This window comes from Bubalus kerabau, chromosome 4 (genome assembly GCF_029407905.1).
Source record: "Bubalus kerabau isolate K-KA32 ecotype Philippines breed swamp buffalo chromosome 4, PCC_UOA_SB_1v2, whole genome shotgun sequence".
Taxonomy (NCBI): Eukaryota; Metazoa; Chordata; class Mammalia; order Artiodactyla; family Bovidae; genus Bubalus; species Bubalus kerabau.
The window spans coordinates 24841744-24863601 of record NC_073627.1 but is presented as its reverse complement, the minus strand read 5'-3'; the positions used below and the strand labels follow the sequence as shown (position 1 = coordinate 24863601).

At 43.0% G+C, this 21858-nt stretch overlaps 1 protein-coding gene across 1 annotated transcript; it reads right to left on the bottom strand.

The window, feature by feature from the left end:
* Positions 1-88: 88 nt before the first annotated feature.
* On the bottom strand, positions 89-21790 carry CWC25 (CWC25 spliceosome associated protein homolog). The gene is made up of 10 exons (XM_055576030.1): positions 21288-21790; positions 18290-18462; positions 12551-12787; positions 9317-9386; positions 8329-8456; positions 7467-7530; positions 6046-6257; positions 5564-5662; positions 2001-2162; positions 89-1568 (listed from the first exon to the last, which is right to left on the bottom strand). Exons 1-10 carry the CDS (start codon positions 21303-21305, stop codon positions 1454-1456), a joined length of 1278 nt encoding a protein of 425 aa, XP_055432005.1. The 5' UTR covers positions 21306-21790; the 3' UTR covers positions 89-1453.
* Positions 21791-21858: the final 68 nt, after the last annotated feature.

The following is a 21858-nucleotide window of genomic DNA, read 5'->3' as shown; positions in this document are numbered from 1 at the left end:
ATTATGTTTTATGTTGAACACAAATCGTGGATCAACATTGTTGTTGATATAGGAATTCGGTACTCAGCACAGGTGGCTCTTTACACAGTTACAAAAATAAATGTAGTTTTTATTACCAAGTAATAAAATAAAAGACATAATTAACCTTAGTATAGGGAAGCAGGATAAGGTGTTAAATTGAATAACAAGTGTATGTTACTTTCTCTCTGGGGAAAGACTGGGTTTTAAGCATAACAGTGTCTGGCAGCATAAGTGCTAAAAAAATATAAATCCAAATTCGTTTAAGAATTAGGAATTAGCAGAACAAGGAACTAGCCCAGCTAATGTGTGGATCAAGAGTGCCTAGGACTCCTGAGTCAAATGAGAACTTCTGGTAGGAGACAGGAAAGGGATGAAGACAGGAGATTGATCCTATGAGTTTGGATTTTTTTGTTTTTGTTTTTTAATACCTGACTAAAAAATAATACCAAACAACTCCTGAAAACCTAGACTTGTAATAAGATTACTACATGATAAAAGGGAAGGCATGAAATAAACAGCTTCCACTATACTTTCTTTTAAGAGCCAGGGTGCATACTGATAGTTTGGTCCTGACTCCTAAAATGATTTGACTTCATTTCTGCACTGCCCACACATCAGAGACTATAAACAGTGTAAAAAGGACAGATACCCTAGATCCTATCAATAAACCCTGGGCCCCTCCAAAATCTGCCAGATTTGCAGAGGAAAGAAAAGCTAATCTGCCTTACTGTGTTACTGGATAACAAGATTCAATGAGGTTCTATTACATAGTAAAGTCACTTATCAAACAAGATATTCTCACAAAGCTAACTTCTTTTTTTCCAAAAGCATGTAAAAATGATAATTTATACACACACTATATTTTACAGTTTGATAGTTCAAATAGTTAAACAGTTCATTTAGGGTTGTTTTTTGGTTTTTTTTTTGCATTGTTTTCCCTTCCAGATTCTCTGTCACTGCCTTGGCTCTGTCCTAATCTGACATCATTCTGTCACATCATCTACTAAATCAAGTTAAGTATTCATTTACCTTGGTAAGAACAATTTTTCTGGGTGATTCAGAGGGGAGAGGTTTCTGAAAGGTCCAGTCTATTCTGAGGTGGTAGAGTAAGTCTGTTCACACAGGTGGAGGGAAGAGGCATAGGGAGGCTCCCTCCAGAGCAAGATGAGTGCTCACACCTAGATGTTCCAGTGCCTACCCACTGAAAAACTACTCTGCACCCAGCAAAAGTTACCGAGGGTCCCATAGAGCAAGTCACACTGGTTCTCAAAAGAACTGAGCTGTTTCTGGAATCCATGAAGGAAAGTCACTTTGAACAGTGGTGGTTTGACATCTGTGAAAGAAGCCATTTGAACTCTTATAAAGAGAATTTTTAAGGGATCAGCAGCCTCCCTGGAAATTTCAGGAAAACCAGCAAGAGAGGGGATGGCTTTCATCTTTTCATAAAGTTCTTCTCCAGAGCTACTGAGGTTCTCTGGAGAGAGTAAATATTCCGCTTCACCCGATCTTCCAGAGAGGAGGTAGATGCGCTCTCTAGCTTCATGCGGCTGGAAAGAGAAGACGGGAAAGTTAAAACATGTTGTTAGCCATAAAGCGGCTGTAGAAACACAAGCTCTCTTTAAGTCCACATAGATAACTTTTGAGTAACTCCATCTAGAACTCAATTTTTTACAAATTTGTAAGGGAAAATTTATCTGTTCTGGAAAATAAGTCCAAGCCTCATTTGAAAAAGGCTTCCTGAGCCATGAATTCTTAGATGGAGAAGAGGATTCAGTAAAATACCAATTCATTTCTCCTCCCCTCAAATCAAAAACATCTCACGGTCTGGCCAGAAGTTGAGAAGAGCAACAGAGGTGTCTGGGGGCTGAGCTCCGCAAGACACAGAAACACTGGGAACACAGTGAATGAACCAGTTTTTCTGACTGCCTCCTTGGGACCACTGCCATGAAAGCTGTTAGGCAGGGAAAAGATGCACTCACTGGATAAACTTCCCATCCCGGGAGTCTAGCTTCTCCAGCCTCTGCTCCCGCTCGTCATCCTTGGCATGCCTCTTGAGGATGTTCAGCCTCTCTTCCTCCCGCCACTTGGCGTTTTCCATCATCTCTTGCCTTTTTCGCTCTAGCTCCTCTGATGAGAGCTTTCTGTTGAACACAAAAATTAGCCTAAGGCCTACTTCTCTCCCAGCCAAAAAATAGAAATATCACAGGAAGAGAAACCAGGTAGGACCCAGGTTCTCCAGCCCATAGCTCTCTTCTCTTGGAAATGCCCAGCCCAGTGCCATACTCAGCAAGAGTTTCCTTCCTTCCTAACAACTTGATCAGGTGGTTTCACTCAAATTTCAACGACTTTTAGTGAAGGAATCCATACTCTCATTCAACAATCTCTAGAGTAATTATTCTGAAACAATAAATACATAATAAGAACTAATCAGGAGCCTCCATCTATGGCAATTATATTCCAATTGTTTGTTTAACAACTTATAGAAGAACAGGGAACCAAGTTTATCCATGTGATGGTTGACATCTACCACCTACCCACTGGAGATGCTTAGAAATTCATGGACATAGCTCATGAGTATACCACTCAGGACTAAGCTAGAAGCAAGTTGCCTGAAGAATTTAACTCAGCCTCAGTCAGTAACAGGTCTTCTTTCCTAGCACTCACTGCAAATGAAGAGCAAGAAGAGGAGATGAACCAGCTCGATCACTATTTACTAATGTAAGACATCCAAATCCATTGTTTCTCAAATTGGTGTGATATACAGATCCCCCTTTAAAAGGAAAAATAGTTATCGGAGTCCCATAAGGGAGTGGGAGCCCAATTTTAAGAAATAAACTTGATACTAAAAATCTGACATTTAGTTATCTATAGCGAAATGAAGGCTCCCCTTCAAAAACCCTACTAACTAAAAAGAAAATGGAAGAGGAAATAACTCTAAATAAGACATATGTGAACAAACTGTCAGAAGATACAAGAGGATGAAGGACTGGTAACCACTTTAACAGATTAGAGAAAACTGAATCCTAAGTGCCTGATACTGATCAGAAGCAATCACACTGTAAAACCCAGGGGAGCTTCAGGTACTGGAGGCTGTAATACTTTGGAGTGTGGTGCACAAGGATGAAAACAAAGGGACTAATTAAAGTCTGTATAAGGAACAATTAAGACATCCTGGGATCCTCATGCCTGACTCGGGGGAAGTCAGTGACTGCTCTCCCAAACATCTACAGGAGACCCTCTAGAGGGTAGACTCTGGTAGTTTCTAGAGAAACTGAACCACACAGGAGAACCACACCAGACAGCTACATGTAAAAGAATAAAATCAGAACATTTTCTCACACCATGTACAAAAATAAACTCAAAATGGATTAAAGACCCAAATACAAAACCAGAAACCATAAAACTCCTAGAAGAAACAGGCAGAACATTCTTTGCCATAAGTCACAGCAATTTTTTTTTTTTTAATCTGTCTGCTCAGGCAAAGGAAACAAAAGCAAAAATAAACAAATGGGACCAGATTAAACTTGAAAGCTTTTGAACAGCAAAAGAAACTATCAACAAAACAAAAAAAAATACTGAATGGGAAAAAATATATTTACAAATAACATGACTGACAAAGAGTTAATATCCAAATTATATAAACAGCTCAAACAACTCAATAGCAGAACACACAACCCAACTGAAAAATGAGTAGACGACCTGAAGAGACATTTTTCCAGAGAAGATGCACAGATGGTTAACATGCACATGAAAAGATGCTCAACACTGCTAAACATCAGAGAAAAACAGATCAAAACCACAATGTGGTATCATCTCACACCTGAAGAATGGCTGGCATCAAAAAGACCACAAATAACAGGTTGGTGAAGATGTGGAGAAGCAGGAGGAGCTTCATCTTTTCAACTGACAAGAAAGATGTTTCAGATCACTAATTAAAACATTCAAAAGAGAACTCAAAAAATTTTAAAATCTTGCCGAACTCTCAGACCCTTGAGGAAATATTCAATGACTCTCAATCTGAGAAACAATATAAATAGTGCTAAGAAAGGTTTTACAGCCGTAATCTTTCTTTCTTTTTTCAGTACCCAAATCTTGGTTACATCTTTAGTGTTCAACTACCTGGAACACCAAACCAAAACAAAGAGATCACAAAATCCATCCTTTCAAGTTTCTGTGTTTCCATTCCTGGAAGACTGAGATCTTGAGGGCTCTAACTCACTTTTTAAAAAAAGTTTTATTGAAATATCGGTCTATTGGTCCTAAACAATAGGAACCTGTTTATTTTAACTTTCTAAATCACAAAATTCAACAAAAATTCTAACAGCACTAAGAAAAGGTTGACAAAGTAAGACAAATTCAAGTGATGGCAGATGGCAAAAGAGACAGAAAAACAAAGCAGGATCTGAAAAAGCAGGCCTTGCACTGACCAAGAGTCTTAAAATATATTAAAAAAAAAAAATACAGATAGTCATGAGCATTCATCCCTAAGAAGAGCATGGATTACAGCATAGCTGAAGAACTGACCCAGCGACACCAACAGGAGATTAAATAACATGCAGTATACCCTCCCCCTCCGGAAGGCAGGGAGATATGTAATATTTTGGAAAGTTGCGATCAAAATTAAACCTTAAACTTAGGGAATCAGGCAATTAAGAGTTAAAAGGGACCTTAGGGTCTGCATCTCTTCTAACACCATAGTGATTGAAAGAGGTTATTATGAACTCAGTGATTTTTCAGTGCTGGTTGTGTACTGGAATTACTGAGGTAATTCATGTTCATTGAGTCGCTGATCCTAGCTACCCAACTCATCCTCCCAGAAATTATGTCATAGGAGCTGCCAGGGAATGGGATTTCGGGTTTTCTTTAAGCTTTTCAGGTGATTCTAACATGCAGCCAATGGGGGAGGCAGTTAAAGGGAAGTACACAAAAGTTGCCCAACTCTTTTTTTTTTTTTTTTTTGCCAAATCTTAGTTCCTCCACCAGGAATTGAACCCAAGCCCTCAGCAAGGAAAGTGCTGAGTCCTAACCACTGGACCACTAGGGAATTCCCTCATCTAATAACTTCTAAGAGCAATTGAGACCCTTTGGGACAGCCTCTCTAGGGCACAGCCAACTCCACTCAGGTCCCAAGGCTGTACATCTATGTTCTGTCAGATCCAAGCCATACCTAACTCAAACGCAGTTGATCTTAGGACATTTGCCCTCAAAGAGACCACCCTGCTTCCCTTTCAGCTGATGCCTCAAGAAAGGAGCACTCTTTCTTCCTGTGGAAATCTCTGTGAGAATAACCGTGGTTTACAGATGTTGACAGAGAGTCACTCAGTGAATTGGTCATTAGTTCAGTAGTTCAAAACTATTTACTTTGTCCTTTCAATGTGACTGACATGCAGTAGGGGGTAGGGTGGATGGTTAAAAGTTAACAAGTGGAGTAAGAAAGGGGTAAACAAAAAAGGTGATACAGATTATCCTCTTGCCCTGGTCTGAGCCACGCCTAGACTCAGGCCTGGGAGTCTGAAGTGAACCTCCTGGGCTCTGGACTCACCTGGTGTACCCAGGAGCATGCCGCCTTTGGTAAACCTCCTTTTTAGGAGACGGGCTCTTACTTCGGCCTCTGTCTTTCCTATTTCCCTTAGAGTTGTGCCTGTAACCGATACAGAGGGCAGAGAGGAGAAAAGCTTTTTCAATATAGGAGCTTCTACCATGTCCTTCAAAAGATGGAAGAAAAGCTAACAGCTTCAGAATCATAACCCAATTGAAGAAAATACAGGAAGGAACTGGAAGAAAAATAAAGGCATAAGGATACAAAAGATTGGATATTACTCTCACTCCAGAGATTCCACACATACAAATATGTAGTTCTAGAAATTTGAGCTTTACATTAAAAAAAAAAAAAAAAAAGGTAACAATAATAACAAAGCAAAGACATTTCGAAGAGTTGATGAACAGATATGGCCAAAAGCAAACCCCAGCTGTGACCAGGCCCCCACATTCACAGGTTATTGCCCACTGAATTCCCACACTCACGGTTTGCTTGGCCTTGGGGACCGAGACCTTCTGCCAGGGGATCGGGACCTCCTATCCCGGGACCCTGCTTCCCTGGTGCTCTTCTTGCTGGCATGTCTGGGAGGTGAGGAAGAGGAGCTCCTGGACCTGGAATAATTTTTCAACCCATGCGCTCCCTTTCGTTCAGCCATCAGAGAACCCTGCATGCCCTGGCTGTGGTCGGAGTTCCTGACCTGTATCATCAAGGAAAGGAAGGAAAGCTGTATGTAGGAAGATCCAGCGGCTCAGAAGATGCAGTGAAACAAGAAAATGAATAAACACTGAGGTCCTATAAGGGGCCAACTGGGTATTTCAATCCCATCATACGGTTATCACTGAGAGCCACATACACTAAGGAAAGTCATCCTCTGCTGCTGCTGCGTCGCTTCAGTCGTGTCCGACTCTTCACGACCCCATGGACTGCAGCCTACCAGGCTCCTCCGTCCATGGGATTTTCCAGGCAAGAGTACTGGAGTGGGGTGCCATCGCCTTCTCCGAAAGTCATCCTCAGAATGCCCTAAAAGGATATATCACCCAAGCACTTAAACTGGCCTGGCTCTTCTCTACAGCCTGAGGGGGAGTAGGAGGCAGAACATGGAGGAAAGGACCTGAGGGGAAACAAAGAGTCCAGAGGGATGTACATTTATCAAAAAGTCATCAACCTGTACACTTAAAATGTATGCATTTCATGTAAATTACCCACAGAAGGAAGGGGGGTGATGCCTAAATGCCCAGTGATGGTTTAGCTCCTCTACTCAGAGGGACTTCAGCTTAGTGAGAGGCTCAGGAGTAAGGAAGGGGCCTGTTCGCCAGCAATCCCAGCCTCTGCCACCCAAACTCCCTTCTTTCTGTGTGTCTGACTGGCTGCTAAAAATGCTCTATGTCCATGCAGCAACATGGATGGACTCAGAGACTGTCATACTGAGGGAAATAAAAGTCAGACAAAGAAGGAGAAATATCGTATGACATCCCTGATATGCAGAATCTAAAAATGATAGAAATGAAACTGTTTACAAAATAGAAAAAGACTCACAGACTTAGAGAACAAACTTATGGTTGCCAGGGGGAAAGGTTGGGGGAAGGAATAGTTAGGGAGTTTGGAATGGACAGGTACACACTGCTATATTTAAAATGGATAACCAATAAGGGTGTACTGTATATAGCACTGGGAACTCTGCTCAATGTTATGTGGCAGCTTGGATGGGAGGGGAGTTTGGAGGAGAGTGGACACATGTATATATATGGCTGAGTCCCTCTGCTGTACACCTGAAGCTACCATAACATCAGCTATACTCCAAAATGAAATAAAAAGTTAAAAAAAAATGCTCTATATCCAAAAAGGCTGCCACGTTGGCATGTTCCATGGCCCCACAGTCACTCCCTTTGAGAAGCCATATCCTTACCTGTAAGCCATATCCAGGGACTTTGGACAAAACAGGGGGAGAATTTGCCATCTTCTTTTGAGATCTAAGAGATTAAACACATACTCATTGAAAAAGAAGACACCTTAAGGTCCAGTTTACAGCTCTGTGCTGAAATGTGCTTCCTGTTTCAAATGTGACCTCTCCCACCTCCTGCCTCTCACGTGGGAGTGTGTTTCTCTATCTTTGCTGGAAGAGGCATCAGCACAGTCATGTTTTTCCTGTGAAAAACCGTGGGCCTCACTTTTCAGCCCCAGAGCCCGAGCACATTCTCCTCTCACCTCGTGCTGCTATTCTAGGGACTCTGAGTCAGCAACGACAGCGCTGGCGGCTCCCGCAGAGAAGACACAGAACAGGCCCAGATGGGCCCATTAATGCATTAAAAAAAAAAAAAAAAAAAGCCTCCATAAAACCCACTTCAGTCTTGGTGGAATCAAGAGCTGAAATGAGGGACTGCCCTGGCAATCCAGCGGTTAAGATTCCGAGCTTACAATGCAAGAAGCGCAGGTCCCATCCCTCATCGAGGAATTAAGATCCCACATGTCATGCAGTGCGGCCAAAAAGTACATAAATAAATAAAATAAAAAAGAGCTGAAAGTCGCATCCAGGACGTCTGATTTAGGACCGACACGGCTGCAGCCAGCCCTGCTGGGGATCTTGCCAGCACCTCTAGGAACTCTAATGCTAGCTGGCAACACCATGGGCAGAGAGCCAGAGTGTGCAAGTGCCCTCCACTGAGCCCCCAGAACCTAGCAGTTCTCGGTCCAGAGCAGGCGCTCGTCCACTTCTGTGGAATGAATGAGAGTGAGTGAATCAATGGTGCAGGAGGCCGCTCTGCGCTCACCTCCCCCTGCTGCGCTCATCCTCGCTGCTGCAACGATCGCTGCCTGAGCTTCTGTGCTTATGTTTCTTGTGCTTCTTTTTCTTCTCCTTCTTTTTCTTCTTCTCCTTTTTTTCCAGACTCATTTGCAACTAGAAAATACCCAGAACATAACCACGTAAGATTATCCAGACCTGTCAGCCTCTCTGAGGGGTCATGTGCAAACTGCCTGATTTCAGGTCTCTGGGTCTACTGGGGTTCAGGGACATGATCAATCAGCCGCCCCCTGTTGACAACAGTGGAGGGTCTTGACTCTGGTTGTGCAGAAACACCCACTAGACTACTAAATGGACTTTCTGGTGGGTGGGGCTGGGAATCTGTGTTTTGAAACAGTCCCCAGAACCACTGCCTAGGAATTTCTATTCTGTCAAAAGAATCCAACTCCACTGAAAGTAATCAGGGGCTGCAAGATCAATTTTTAAACTTTTCTTACCAACTGATCCAAGAAACATGCACATAAAGGGAGTTTAGGGGAGAATGGATACATGTGCATGTAAAGCTGAGTCCTCTGCGGTCAACCTGACACTATCACAACAATCGGCTACACTCCAATATAAAATAAAAGGTTAAAAAAAAAAAGAAACAGCCACATAATACGTGAATGATGAATGGGCCCTAATAGTGAATGGGATACCACCTGATCTCCTGAACAGTGTACACTCGTGCTTTCCACAGGCATATCCCAATACCCCTCTTTTTCTGGAAGAATGACATCACATGCTGCATTTCCAACCAAAAAACATAAAAGAGAAAATCAAGCATAACTAAGCTTGATATAAGATTGCATAAAATCATCAGGAGACAGTCTCTAAAAGACAAAGACATTTAAAGCCATTCTGTTTTCCCTCTCATAAGAATAAATGGAGAGAAGGAAAAAAAAAGAATAAATGGAGAGGAGTTCTTAATGCTTAATGTTAAGTAGTTCTTAATGCTTACATAATGCACTACTTACCAATTCTTTGATTTTCTTCATTTTCACAGGATTATTCAATACTTCTCTTTTTTTCTCCTCCTCTTTCTTCCTAAAGAGAAGAAGTTATAAAAATTATAATCATTTCTTCAGAAAGGGAATTAAGTCATTCATTCTACTCTCCATAACTCTATGCAGCAATCTTTTTTCTAAATGCAGGCAGACAAGCCCTATGCTGCAATCTGCATGATGGTGTGAAAGCAGAAATCTTCCCCAAGTCTGCATGAGGGATTGCGTATTGTGGGTAAAGTCCACACTGGCTCCCTGTTGTGCAACAAAGTGAGTTTGGTCTGTTGCTTGTTAAGCTTCATGCTCAGGGCTTCCCAACTGGTCAAGTAAATGTATGTCATCTTGTGTATCAAACATATGCAGCATTTCAATACTACCTCCACCGTTTAGCATCATAACACATTGAAAAGTAAAGAGAATGGATTCCTCTTTAAAGAAGTCTTATTCTCATATATTCATAGGAGGATAAACAGGTCAATTTTCCTGGAGGACAATTTGGCAACATTTATCACAGCCTGTATATACTCATAAACTCTTTAATCTTACAAATGCTTCCTCAAGAATTTATTTTTGAAGGGATATAATCAAGGAAGGTCATTAAAAAGTTGTTCATATTAGAACAACGAAAGCCTGGAAACAAGTTAGGGATTCAATAGGAGAATATTAATAAAATAAATTATGGTATATCCATACAATACAGATATTAAAAATGATGTTATAGAAGCGTGGTCAGCAATAAAAAAAAGATGCCCCATATATATGATTAGGTGGGAAAAAGGAGTTTATGCATATTTATAATATGCATATTTATATACCAATGTTCATAGAAGTATTATTCATAATAGCTAAAAGGGGGAAATAATCCCAATGGGCATGAGAGATGAATGAATTAAAAAATGTGGTATAAACATGCAACTGACTGTCATTCAGCCTTAGAAAAGAAGGAAATTCTGATACAACCTGGGTGAACCTTGGAGACATTATACAAAGTGAAATAAGCCACTCACAAAAAAGCAAATACTGAAGGATTTCACTTCCGTGAGGCTCAGAATAGGCCAACAATAGGAATGGAAAGTACAATAGTGGTTCCCAGGGACCGCAGGGGAGGGGAAATGGAGAGTTGTTTAATGGGTATAGATTTTCAGTTTTGTAAGATGAGGACCTTCCTGGTGGCCTAGAGATTAGGATTCCAGGCTTTCACTTCGGTGGCCTGGGCTCAACCCCTGGTCGGGGAAGATCCAGTAAGCCTTCCAAAAAAAAAAAAAAACAAAGAGATGAAAAACTTCTGGATTGACTACACAATAATTCAAATGCCCTACTACTGAACTGTATATATAAAATGGTTTAAATGGGAAATTGTACATCATGTGCATTTTACCACAATTTTTAAAACAGAAATTCTGACACATGCTATATAATATAGATAAACCTTGATGACATAATGCTGAGTGAAATAGGCCAGTCACAAAAAAAAATAAATACCATATGATTCCACTTATATGAGTAATTAGAGTATACTCATAGAAACAAAGTAGAAGTGGTTGCCAGGAACTGGGAAGAGGAGGGAATGGGGACTTATTGTTTAATGAGTATAAGGTTTCAGCTGCAAAGATGAAAAAGCTCTGGAGAAGGATGGGTGGGGTGATGGTGGCGCAACAGTGTGAGTGTGCCTACTGCCGCTGACTTGTACACTTTACAACAGTTAAGATGGTAAATTTTGTTATTCATATTTTATACAAAATGGGAGAAAATATGTACATATAAAGATATATAAATAAGAAACATTTTTCAATGTTCTATCTTACATCCTTGAAATAAAATTATCCAAATTAAAACACACACACACACTACATGATTTTATTTAACACCCAAAATGCAGCTTTACTTTGATCTGTTCTGTATTAAGATTTCAAGTAAGATTCTAAAGCTTCTTTTTAAAGGGTTCTGCTATGAAAACAAACAAAGGGAGGGAGAGAGGGGAGAGGAAAAGAACTCTATCAGTTCAGTTCAGTTCAGTTGCTCAGTCGTGTCCGACTCTTTGTGACCCCATGAATTGCAGCACATGAGGCCTCCCTGTCCATCACCAACTCCCGAAGTTCACTGAGACTCCTGTCCATTGAGTCGGTGATGCCATCCAGCCATCTCATCCTCTGTCATCCCCTTCTCCTCATGCCCCCAATTGCTCCCAGCATCAGAGTCTTTTCCAAAGAGTCAACTCTTCACATGAGGTGGCCAAAGTACTGGAGTTTCTGCTTTAGCATCATTCCTTCCAATGAACACCCAAGACTGATATCCTTTAGAATGGACTGGTTGGATCTCCTTGCAGTCCAAGGGACTCTCAAGAGTCTTCTCCAACACCACAGTTCAAAAGCATCAATTCTTCGGCACTCAGCTTTCTTCACAGTCCAACTCTCACATCCTTACGTGACCACTGGAAAAACCATAGCCTTGACTAGACGGACCTTTGTTGGCAAAGTAATGTCTCTGCTTTTCAATATGCTATCTAGGTTGGTCATAACTTTTCTTCCAAGGAGTAAGCGTCTTTTAATTTCATGGCTGCAATCACCATCTGCAGTGATTTTGGGGCCCCAAAAAATAAAGTCTGACACTGTTTCCACTGTTTCCCCATCTATTTCCCATGAAGTGATGGGACCAGATGCCATGATCTTCGTTTTCTGAATGCTGAGCTTTAAGCCAACTTTTTCACTCTCCTCTTTCACTTTCATCAAGAGGCTTTTGAGTTCCTCTTCACTTTCTGCCATAAGGGTGGTGCCATCTGCATATCTGAGGTTATTGATACTTCTCCCGGCAATCTTGACTCCAGCTTGTGCTTCTTCCAGCCCAGTGTTTCTCATGATGTAGTCTGCATATAAGTTAAATAAGCAGGGTGACAATATACAGCTTTGACGTACTCCTTTTCCTATTTGGAACCAGTCTGTTGTTCCATGTCCAGTTCTAACTGTTGCTTCCTGACCTGCATATAGGTTTCTCAAGAGGCAGGTCATACATATCCCCAGGTTTCTAAGAAGCTGCCAGTCTTTCTCACCTTGCTTCTACCTCTTGCTATTTAATGGCTAAGGGTAAATGGATAAATCTGATCTGGTCTGGTACATTTACCAGTCTCTTCCCAACTGTAAAGCAAGAGGCAAGATAACATCTCGGCCGAGCGTCTCTAACAAAACCCCCTTCCCAGACCCTCATCAGTACCTGATGATGAAAAGCGGGTCCTCTCGGATTTTGCTGGCCATGTCCAGAAGGGAATTGGCACCTGATGGGGCAAAGATAGAGCCTGGGAGGAGTCCTGTCTCCGAAGAACAGCCTGCCTCCTTCTCCTCCATCTTTTCAAAAACGTATTTGTCAATAGGACGCCCCAGCAAGTACTCATCACGGTTCACCATCCCACCAGGACCCTGGTACATCCAGTCCAATTTTTCCTCCTTTTTCCTAGTTGAAGGGGAAAAAAAAAAGAAATAGTCAAAGAAAATGTAGACTCCTGCAAACCTAATCACAAAACCTGAACACAAGCAACAGATAATAAGCACAGCTAGGGGAATTCCCTGGTGGTCCAGTGGTTAGGACTCCATGCTCTTGCTGTCAAGGTTGTAGGTTCGATCCCTAGTCAGGGAATTAGGATCCCACAGGTTGTAAGGCACGGCCAAACATTAAAGAAAAAAAAAGTGTGGCTGGTCAGACTAGGGCTCATTTCTCAGGCTCTTTAGCAAAGGCTAAACACCACACTCCACGAGGCACTTGGGAAGAAATGGTTCTTGGTGTCATGGAGTTTACATTTTAGCAGAGAGATTATTTCCACACAACTAAAGTAACTTGTGAGGAAAGAATGTTCCTCAGCCTGGGGCGTGGATCTTTGCTCAGGGCTTCTCAAGTCTCCTTTACGAAGTTTTGTGCTGTGCCTTCATGTCGAGGATAACCTGAAACAGCTAATGTGCACATTTTGGATCAGCTCATCACCAAGAACAATGCCAGTGACCACATATGCAGTGGTGTTTATCATGTGTTTTGGAAATTACTGGCATATTGGTACCAGTGGTAATACCACATTCAAGGGGATAATGAGAAAAACCAGCCATAACAAGTTATGTTTTCAAGCCAAAAGAGCGAAGCCAAATTATGTCACAGTATCATGCCAAATATTTCCCTGTGGTTCTAAGAGAAAAAGTGGTGAGCAAATCGGGTCTCCGTGCAACAAACAATGAAGGTGTGCTGAACTCATACGAGTATGTCCTGGGGCAACCAATGTCACATTCACATTGCAAGCAGCAAAGCAGTCTCATCAAAACAGTACTATCTATAACATTAGTTCCACTGATTTTTGAGTATGACATTTTTTGTATATTGATTTTTAAGATTACATAACTATGAGCATAAATAATATCTTTCTAGTTATATCTTTGCACATTTTTAAAAAATGTTTTGAATATTTATTTTTATTTATTTCGCTGTGCCAGGTCTTAGTTGCTCCCTGACCAGGGAATGAACCTGGGTCCCCTGCATCGAGAGTTTGGAATCTTAGCCACTGAACCACCAGGGAAGTCTCATGTTTGCATATTTTAATAAAAATAATTTAAACCAATAAGAGAGTCTAACCCTTTAGATACCTCTTTTCTTATTAAAATGATTGGTTTGATGGACTTCCCTGGTGGTCCAGTGGTTAAGAATCCCCTATGCAATGCAGGGGGGATGCAGATTTGATCCCTGGTCAGGGAACTAAGATCCCACATCAGAGCAACGAAGCCCTTGTGCCACAACTACTGAGCCCATGAGCTCTGGAGCGCCTTACAGCATGACTCGAGAGAAGCCTGTATACCCGCAGCAAAAGATCCCATGTGCCACAACTAAGACCTGATGCGACCAAATGAAACAAATAAACATATCTTAAAATAAATAAATAAAATGAAAGGACATGTCTAAGATGACTCAAAGGATCATGCCTATACATGCCTGACGTGAACATGGACTAGGAAGCGGGGACTAAAGATTCATTTGTATTCATTTGTAAACACTGACAGCATTCTTCCTGTGTGCCAGGCAGAGAGGAGTAACATGGGAAAGATGACAAAGATTCAGGCAGCTGAGCTGCTCACAGGCTACCCGATAAGGCACAGAGGTCACAAATTACCAAATGGTGCTGAGAGCTAAGAATGTGAAGAGGTGACTGTGGGGCACTTGAAGCAGAGACACACGTGGGAGTCATCAGCATGAAGCTGACACTGGTACCAGAGGATGAAGGCACTCTTTAAAAAAAAAACAATTTTATTTTATGTATTTACTTATTGGCTGTGCTGAGTCTTCATGGTGGCTTGATGGCTTCTCTACTTGTGGCGCACAGGCTTAGTGGCCCAGTGGCATGTGTGATCTTAGTGCCCTGACCAGGGCTCGAACCCACGTCCCCCACAGTGGAAGGCAGGTTCTCCACCACTGGACCACCCGGGAAGTCCCTGAAGGCACCCTTGGAGAATAAAGGGAGAAGAGCAGTGAGCCTTGGGGAGCAGGAGCAGATATGAGATGAGGGAAAAGAAACTAAGCGAAAGAAAGAGAAGAGATGACATGAAAAGGTAGGTGGGCTGGGAGCCTGAAGGCAGAACAGCAAAACCTGTCCAGAAGAAAGAAGGAAAAATGAAGACGGACACTTCTATGAAGTAGTATTTTCAGGGCTCCAGCTTGTCTCCAGAGGACTCAACTAGGGCTTCCCTGGCTGGCTCAGTGGTAAAGAGTCCTCCTGCCAATGCAGGGGGCATAGGTTCAATCCCTGATCTGGGAAGATTCCACATGCCACAGAACCACTAAGCCCATGTGCCACAGCTGCTGAATCTGTGCTCTAGAGCCAGGGAGCGGTAATTACTGAGCCCTCGCGCTGCAACTACTGAAGCCTGAGCTCTAGAGACTGTGCTCAGCACTGAGAAGCCCAAGCACCACAACTAGAGAAAAGTCCACGGAGCAACAATGACCCAGCACAGCCAACAATAAATCAATTAATTAATTAATTTTTTTTTTTTTAAAAAAAAGGACTCAACTAATATGAGTCCTCCTCAGGCCCTCTGGTAAGAAACCATGTTGTAATCACAGAGATCCAGTGCCACTGGACTTGGCCTGCTTCCACCACTAACCAGCCTGGTAACCATGCAAGTTATTTCTTCACACTTCCACATCCTCACGTCTAAAATGGAACTAGTTTCCCAATACAGGGGACATGAGTTAGATCCCTCGTCCAGACACTGAGACCCCACACGTCACGGGGCAAGTAGCCCGTGTACCACTCCTACTGAGCCCACGTGCCTAGAGCCTGTGCTCCCCAACAAGAGAAGCCACTGCAATGGGAAGCCCATGCATGGCAATGACAGAAAGCCCTTGGGCAGCGATGAAGACCTAACCAAAAATACACAGATAAATAACATTTTTAAATAAAATGGAGCTAGTAACTGCCAACTCCCATTGTTTTTAAATGAGATCCTCTCTCTGAGTTTTTAAATGAGAAAATATATAGGGTAAAAGTCATATAAAAATTAAATAATCTACAGATTTTTGCTGTTGCTATCACTAAGGATATAGAACAGGTTCTTGAGGCTGCCCATGAGGCTCACCCAGGGAGATTTTTGTTTTTGCCACGCAAGTGGCTTGTGAGATTTTAGTTCCCTAACCAGAGACCAAACCCGAGCCCTCGGCAGTGAAAGCTGAGAAGTGAGAGGTGTCCTACCCACTGGGTGGCCAGGGAATTCCCAGGGAGCTGTTAAAGTCTATAGATGCCCTTGCCCCAGACAACCCCTGCTAGTCTTAGGAAGTTGGCCTGTGTGGGAATCACTGCCATCTTCATCTATCTAATCTCCCAAGGGTGCAAGGGTTGAGAAATGGTGGTATAGACCCCGTGCATGGAAAACACAATTTTCTAATAATATCAGAGAATACTAAAGCAACACTCTACTACAAAGAGGAATTTGGATGAAGATCAAGGATAATGTAGATATTAAGGTTTCTTTCTCTGTTCTAGGAGAGAAGCATAATAAACATAGAAAAGATCATCTGAACCATAGAAGTGAGCAGTTAAGCAGTAAAGGGTTTTTACTGCATCCATGAAAAGCACGACACTGTGCAAAGAACTACACAGGCCAGTCCGCTGGACAAGCAGATCGTCTAACTACACCTGCAAGTAAAGACCGAGAAAAGGGACCTACATGTTGACCTTTGAGTTGCACGATATTGGAGGATATGGGTGAGGGGGCTGGGGCAAACAATCAGAAGAATATAAAATCACCTTCCTCCCATTCACAGCAGACAAGAGGGCGTGAGGGTGAGCAACATGATAACCACTGGACTCCCAGCTCTGAAGCTGCTCATCTATACTCTGACCTCATTAGACTCTGCAAAGCCCCAAATTTCTGACATATCAGGTGCATAATCTGTAACACTTGTCTGAATAAAAATTTCAAAATAATTTTTTACTTTTGGTTGGGAAGTAAGCTCTTCTAACAGATATTCTGTCTAAAGTTGACGTTTGTTTTAAAATCAAGGGTTCACAAAATCTAAAAGGTCACATGTAAGAATGTCTTATAAGCTTCCCAGGAATTAGTCCAAATGTGTGAAACTGATTTACTTTCAATTATAAAGGATATAATTTATACAAAGTGTGAAAAGTAAAATAACTTAATGTGTGCCTATGGTTAAAAAAAAAAGTACAGAATTTAATTCTCTTAGCTCATTTTATATATTAATGCCTTAAATATATTGTGTTGTACTTGAAAAATTCTAAAACTCCTTTTATTTTTTTTTTAATTTGTACTCTTTATTTTTATTTTTTTCATATTTTCTTGGCCATGCCACGTGGCATGTGGGATCATAGTTCCCTGACCAGGGATCAAACCCGTGCCCCTTGCCTTGGAAGCCCAGAGTGTTAAGCCCAGCGTGTTAACTGGAGTGTCAGGGAAGTCCCTCCTTTTATTTTAAAATATTCCAAATATTTTAAACTCATACTTAAGTCAGAATGGCGTTCTCCCAATCCATTTTCCTGAAAGAATGTAATTGTTATCCTGCCTAAATTCCGTAATACCATTTCCATGAACTGAAACTAAGTCTCTCTCTCTCTCTTGGTCTGTATCTCTTCTCTCTCTCTCTCTCTCTCTCTCTCTCACACACACACACACACACACACAAATGTCACTAATCCCCCTGTCATGAAATTACTAAGGGGAAGCCCTATATATCCAATACAGGGGAAAGTATGTCACCTGTCACCCTGGAGACTTGGCCACAAGCATACGCACAAGGAACAGTACAGACACTCAATTTTAGTCTAGAGTTTTTACTCAATTCTGATTTAGGAATGCACTGCATGTTTTATGCTTTTTATTTTTCTCAAAACACATTTACTCCTATCCCCTTTTATGGAGGCTGGTAGGGTATATCATCTGTTACTTCTACCCGATATTATACAAGAGGAAACTGAATGGGACTGTCCACAGTCACAAAGCTTTCACTGACAGACACAGCATCTATCTCCTTCCATGGGACCTCACTGCCTCCCTAAAATGAGCCTGCAGTACATACAGTAACAAAAGCAGGAATGCGGCCTCCACACAGTAAGAGCAGGGTAGAGGCAGTCATCCTCAGTCACAGTTACTTGTCAATTGTCTACCATGAACTTGGCCTACACTAGGGCCTTTATATGTCATCTCATCTGATCCTCTAAAAGCCTTAGGAGTTGGGTACTCTCAGCGCCCCCTGGTTCTTCTGAGGTCACTGAGGCTCCTAAACTTGCTCCCAGTTACATAGCTGGGCTAGTTCATACAAAGTCAGCCTTAGAACCCAGTTCAGGCTGACTCCAAACTCATTCTCTTATCCAGCTATTATGCAACAACTGGACAATGCACCCACAGGCCTGCACTACCGCACACACCAAGACACCCCCAGCCCAAACGGCCCCAGCGCCTTGCTTACTTGACAGCCCCGACATCCTCCGCGTAGCGCTGCATCTCCTCCCGGGCCCTCTCCTCCCGCAGCTCACGCTGAAGCTCCTCAATCTTCTTCCGCTCGGCCTCATGCTTCTGCTCAGCCTTCCACACTTTCTCCACATTGCGGAGGGTCTGCGGGTGCCAGCTCTTCTTCAGATTCTGTGGCAAATGAAAGGAGGGAGAAAACAAGGCAGGAGTAGGTGTGTGGTGAGCGTAACTGGCCCTGCCTCACCCCACCCCGTTCACGCCAAGGCAGCCATGTAAGGGCAAGATGTCTCTAACAATGGCAAGGTTGGCACCCAACAATCTCTCACACGTGGGGGGCCGAGGAGAGGTTGTTCAAGTACATAAAATTTCAGGATAGAACAGGCCCCTCCGAAATTCCCTTCAACTACTTCTATCCTGAAGTAGGCCATGCCTGAAGTGAGGGCTGGTGATAACAATACAAAAATGAGGCAGAGAGGTGGGAAGGTATAGACTCTGAAAGGTGAAAGAACTCAAGTGCCTTTGGCACTGGACACATTCTTAAGAATACAACCTTCTTTCCTCGAGTCCACTGAACTTGCCTTGAACTTGCATGGTTTACAACCACACCTGGTAGCTCTTTCAACCTTCCTTCCCAAGAATCCCCCCCCGACTCTGATCTTCCCTTTCACCCTCAAGGAGTGCTTCACTTCTCCCTTTCTCCCCATGAATCACTGCATTGGTTCAGTTTCCCAACCAGGGAAGGTTTTCTGGAGGAAGTGACATCTAAGGACAAGTATAAATTATCCCAGTGATGTGGGAAGCAGGGACGAGTGGATTAGATTTCCAAAGAGAGGTAACAGCACACACAACTGCAAGCCCAGTGGTGAGAAAGAACAGAATACAAATAATTCAGCATGGCTGAAGATAGGCGAGCAACCTGATGGGAAGGGGACTCAAGATGAAGCCAATAAAGAAAGCAACAGGTTAAGGGCTTATAAGCCATGTTAAGGGACTGAATTATCCCGTTGGCAGTAGAAAATATTAAACATTCATATGCAGCTGAAATGCATGACCAGCTTAGCACGTAAAGAATGAATTGGAGAGGATCAGGATTGGAAAAGCCTGGTGAAATTCCCTCAATCTTGAGGTATCTCTCTTATCTGATTAAAAGCTAACAGACATAAAACACCTTGCTAAAAACTACCAAGGGGGCACTCTGTCCCCTTCAGATGTCTATGTCAGAAGCTTTCCCTATCTCTGTTATACTTTAATAAAATTTTGGTACACAAAAAGCTCCAAGTACTCAAGCCTCATCTCTGACCCCAGTTCGAAATCCTCTCCTCCGAGGTCACCAATCCCAGCATAACACATGGCTCACAGCAGTAACCTTTTACTTTCCCCTCATCAGGTTTTCAACCCTTCCTCCCCCACCCTCCACCTTGTCCTAATGGTGCTTCTCGCTTGCCTTCAATACAGGAGATTTTGCATCTCAGGGAACACTTGGGAATGTCTGTAGACACTTTTGGTTGTCACAACTCGGGGAGAAAGGTGCTACTAGCCAGAGGCCAGGGATGTTGCTAAACATCCTACATGCACAGGACTACACACACAACAAAGAATTATCCAGCCCAAAATCTCAATAGTGGCGAAGCTGAGAAACTTTGGATTCGAGCTTTCCTGTCCCTAAATGCAGCTTCTTGAAGACACTAAAGGGGACTAACCTTGATGGTACCTTGGAAGTCATTCTAACTGATAACATCTGACAAACTCTAATATAGCTACTAGACAAATGGCTAAATCGATCTATTTTGTGAAATTAGCTACACTTTCAGAAGATTAGCATTTTTCTGATCTTGCACCACATTCTTATGGGTACATTTTCCCATTTGGTGGCTATACAGGTTTTGAGAACTAGCCACATAACTTATAATCACTGCGGACAGTGACTGCAGCCATGAAATTAAAAGACACTTGCCCTTTGGAAGAAAAGCCATGACAAACCTAGACAGCATATTAAAAAGCAGAGACATCACTTTGCTGACAAAGGTCCATATAGTCAAAGCTATGGTTTTTCCAGTAGTCATGTATGGATGTGCGAGTTGAAGTATAAAGAAGGTTGAACACCAAAGAACTGATGCTTTTGAACTGTGGTGTTGGAGAAGACTCTTGAGAGTCACTTGGACTGCAAAGAGATCAAACCAGTCAATCCTAAAGGAAATCAATCCTGAATATTCATTGGAAGGATTGATGTTGAAGCTGAAGCTCCAATACTTTGGCCACCTGATGCAAAGAGCCAACTCACTGGGAAAGACCCTGATGCTGGGAAAGACTGAAGGCAGGAGAAGAGGATTACAGAGGATGAGATGGTTGGATGTTATCACTGACTCAATGGACATGAGTTTGAGCAAATTCCAGAGACAGTGAGTGACAGCAAGCCTGGCGTGCTGCAGTCCATAGGGTCACAAAGAATTGGACACGACTGAGCGACTGAACAACAATGAATTCAGAAGAAAGCTCTGCCACTACATATCAGAATGCTGCACTAAAGGAGTGAAAGTCAGAAAGGCGAACATGAGGAGATCTTCTGTGATCCTGGAACACGGCTCAGGGATGAGGAGAATGGGGCACAAATCACAATTACAGCGCAGGACAAGACTGAATTCCTAGTTGAGGAAAATGTGAGGTACCCCAAGACAAAATATACAAAACAAAATCTGCGTGACACGTCCTCCATACCGGCCTCCTTTCCTAGCCACGGTTCCAACCGTCCCCAGAATTTCCAGCCAGAAGGGTTTCCTGCCAACAAACACCACCTGCCATCCTTGGCGACCCACCTCACACGCCTTTCCAAGTCTCCGCCCCGTCCCTCCACGGCCGCAGTGATCCGCCCCCTGTCCAAGGCTACAGCTTCTTCTCCCCGAAAGCACAGCTGTGTTATAAGAATACTCACTGCCACACCCGTCGCCAGCCCCAGTTGGCCTCTCAGTCCTCCCCCAGCCCTGGGCTCCCTCACTTACCAGGTCTCCGCCTCCCATAATGGTGGAGACGTTGCCTCACTCCGCGGAGCCAGAAGACGCAGGCAGGATAGGACAGAAACTTGGAGAAATAGTTCAACAACGACCTCCCGAGATCTGGTCCCGGGGGCAACCGGCTACCACTTTCACTGCCCGATCTAGAGCCCACTTCCGGGAGGGCGTCCTATTACAGAGACAGCGTCGCAGGACAGTGACGTTTAATACTAGCTGTCGCGTTGCGTGGCGGTAGCTTCGCGAGCAGTCTCACGGGGTACGGCCCATGATATCGCGGGATTTGTGGTTTCCTTTTGGTCACCTCGAGTTGGCTCTTCCCCGCTGGCTTTCCAAATGGTGTGGTAATAAGCTGAAGATCTGTGGGGTTGTGCTTCCAAGGTGGCGCTAGTGGTAAAGAACCCAACTGGCCAGTGAAGGAGACATGGAGACGCGGATTCCATCTCTGAGTCGGGAAGATTCCCCTGGAAGAGGGCATGGCAACCCACTCCAGTATTCTTTCCTGTAGAATCCCATAGGCAGAGGAGCCCCGGCTACTGAAGCGACTTAGCAAGCACGCGCT

Excerpts from the sequence above, each read along its gene's own strand:
- CWC25 (XM_055576030.1), bottom strand. Across the intron at positions 12,788-18,289 it reads GAGGATGTCGGGGCTGTCAA|GAAAAAGGAGGAAAAATTGG; the intron begins GTAAGCAAGGCG and ends CCCTTCAACTAG. Across the intron at positions 6,258-7,466 it reads TCCCTGGATATGGCTTACAG|GTCAGGAACTCCGACCACAG; the intron begins GTAAGGATATGG and ends TTGATGATACAG.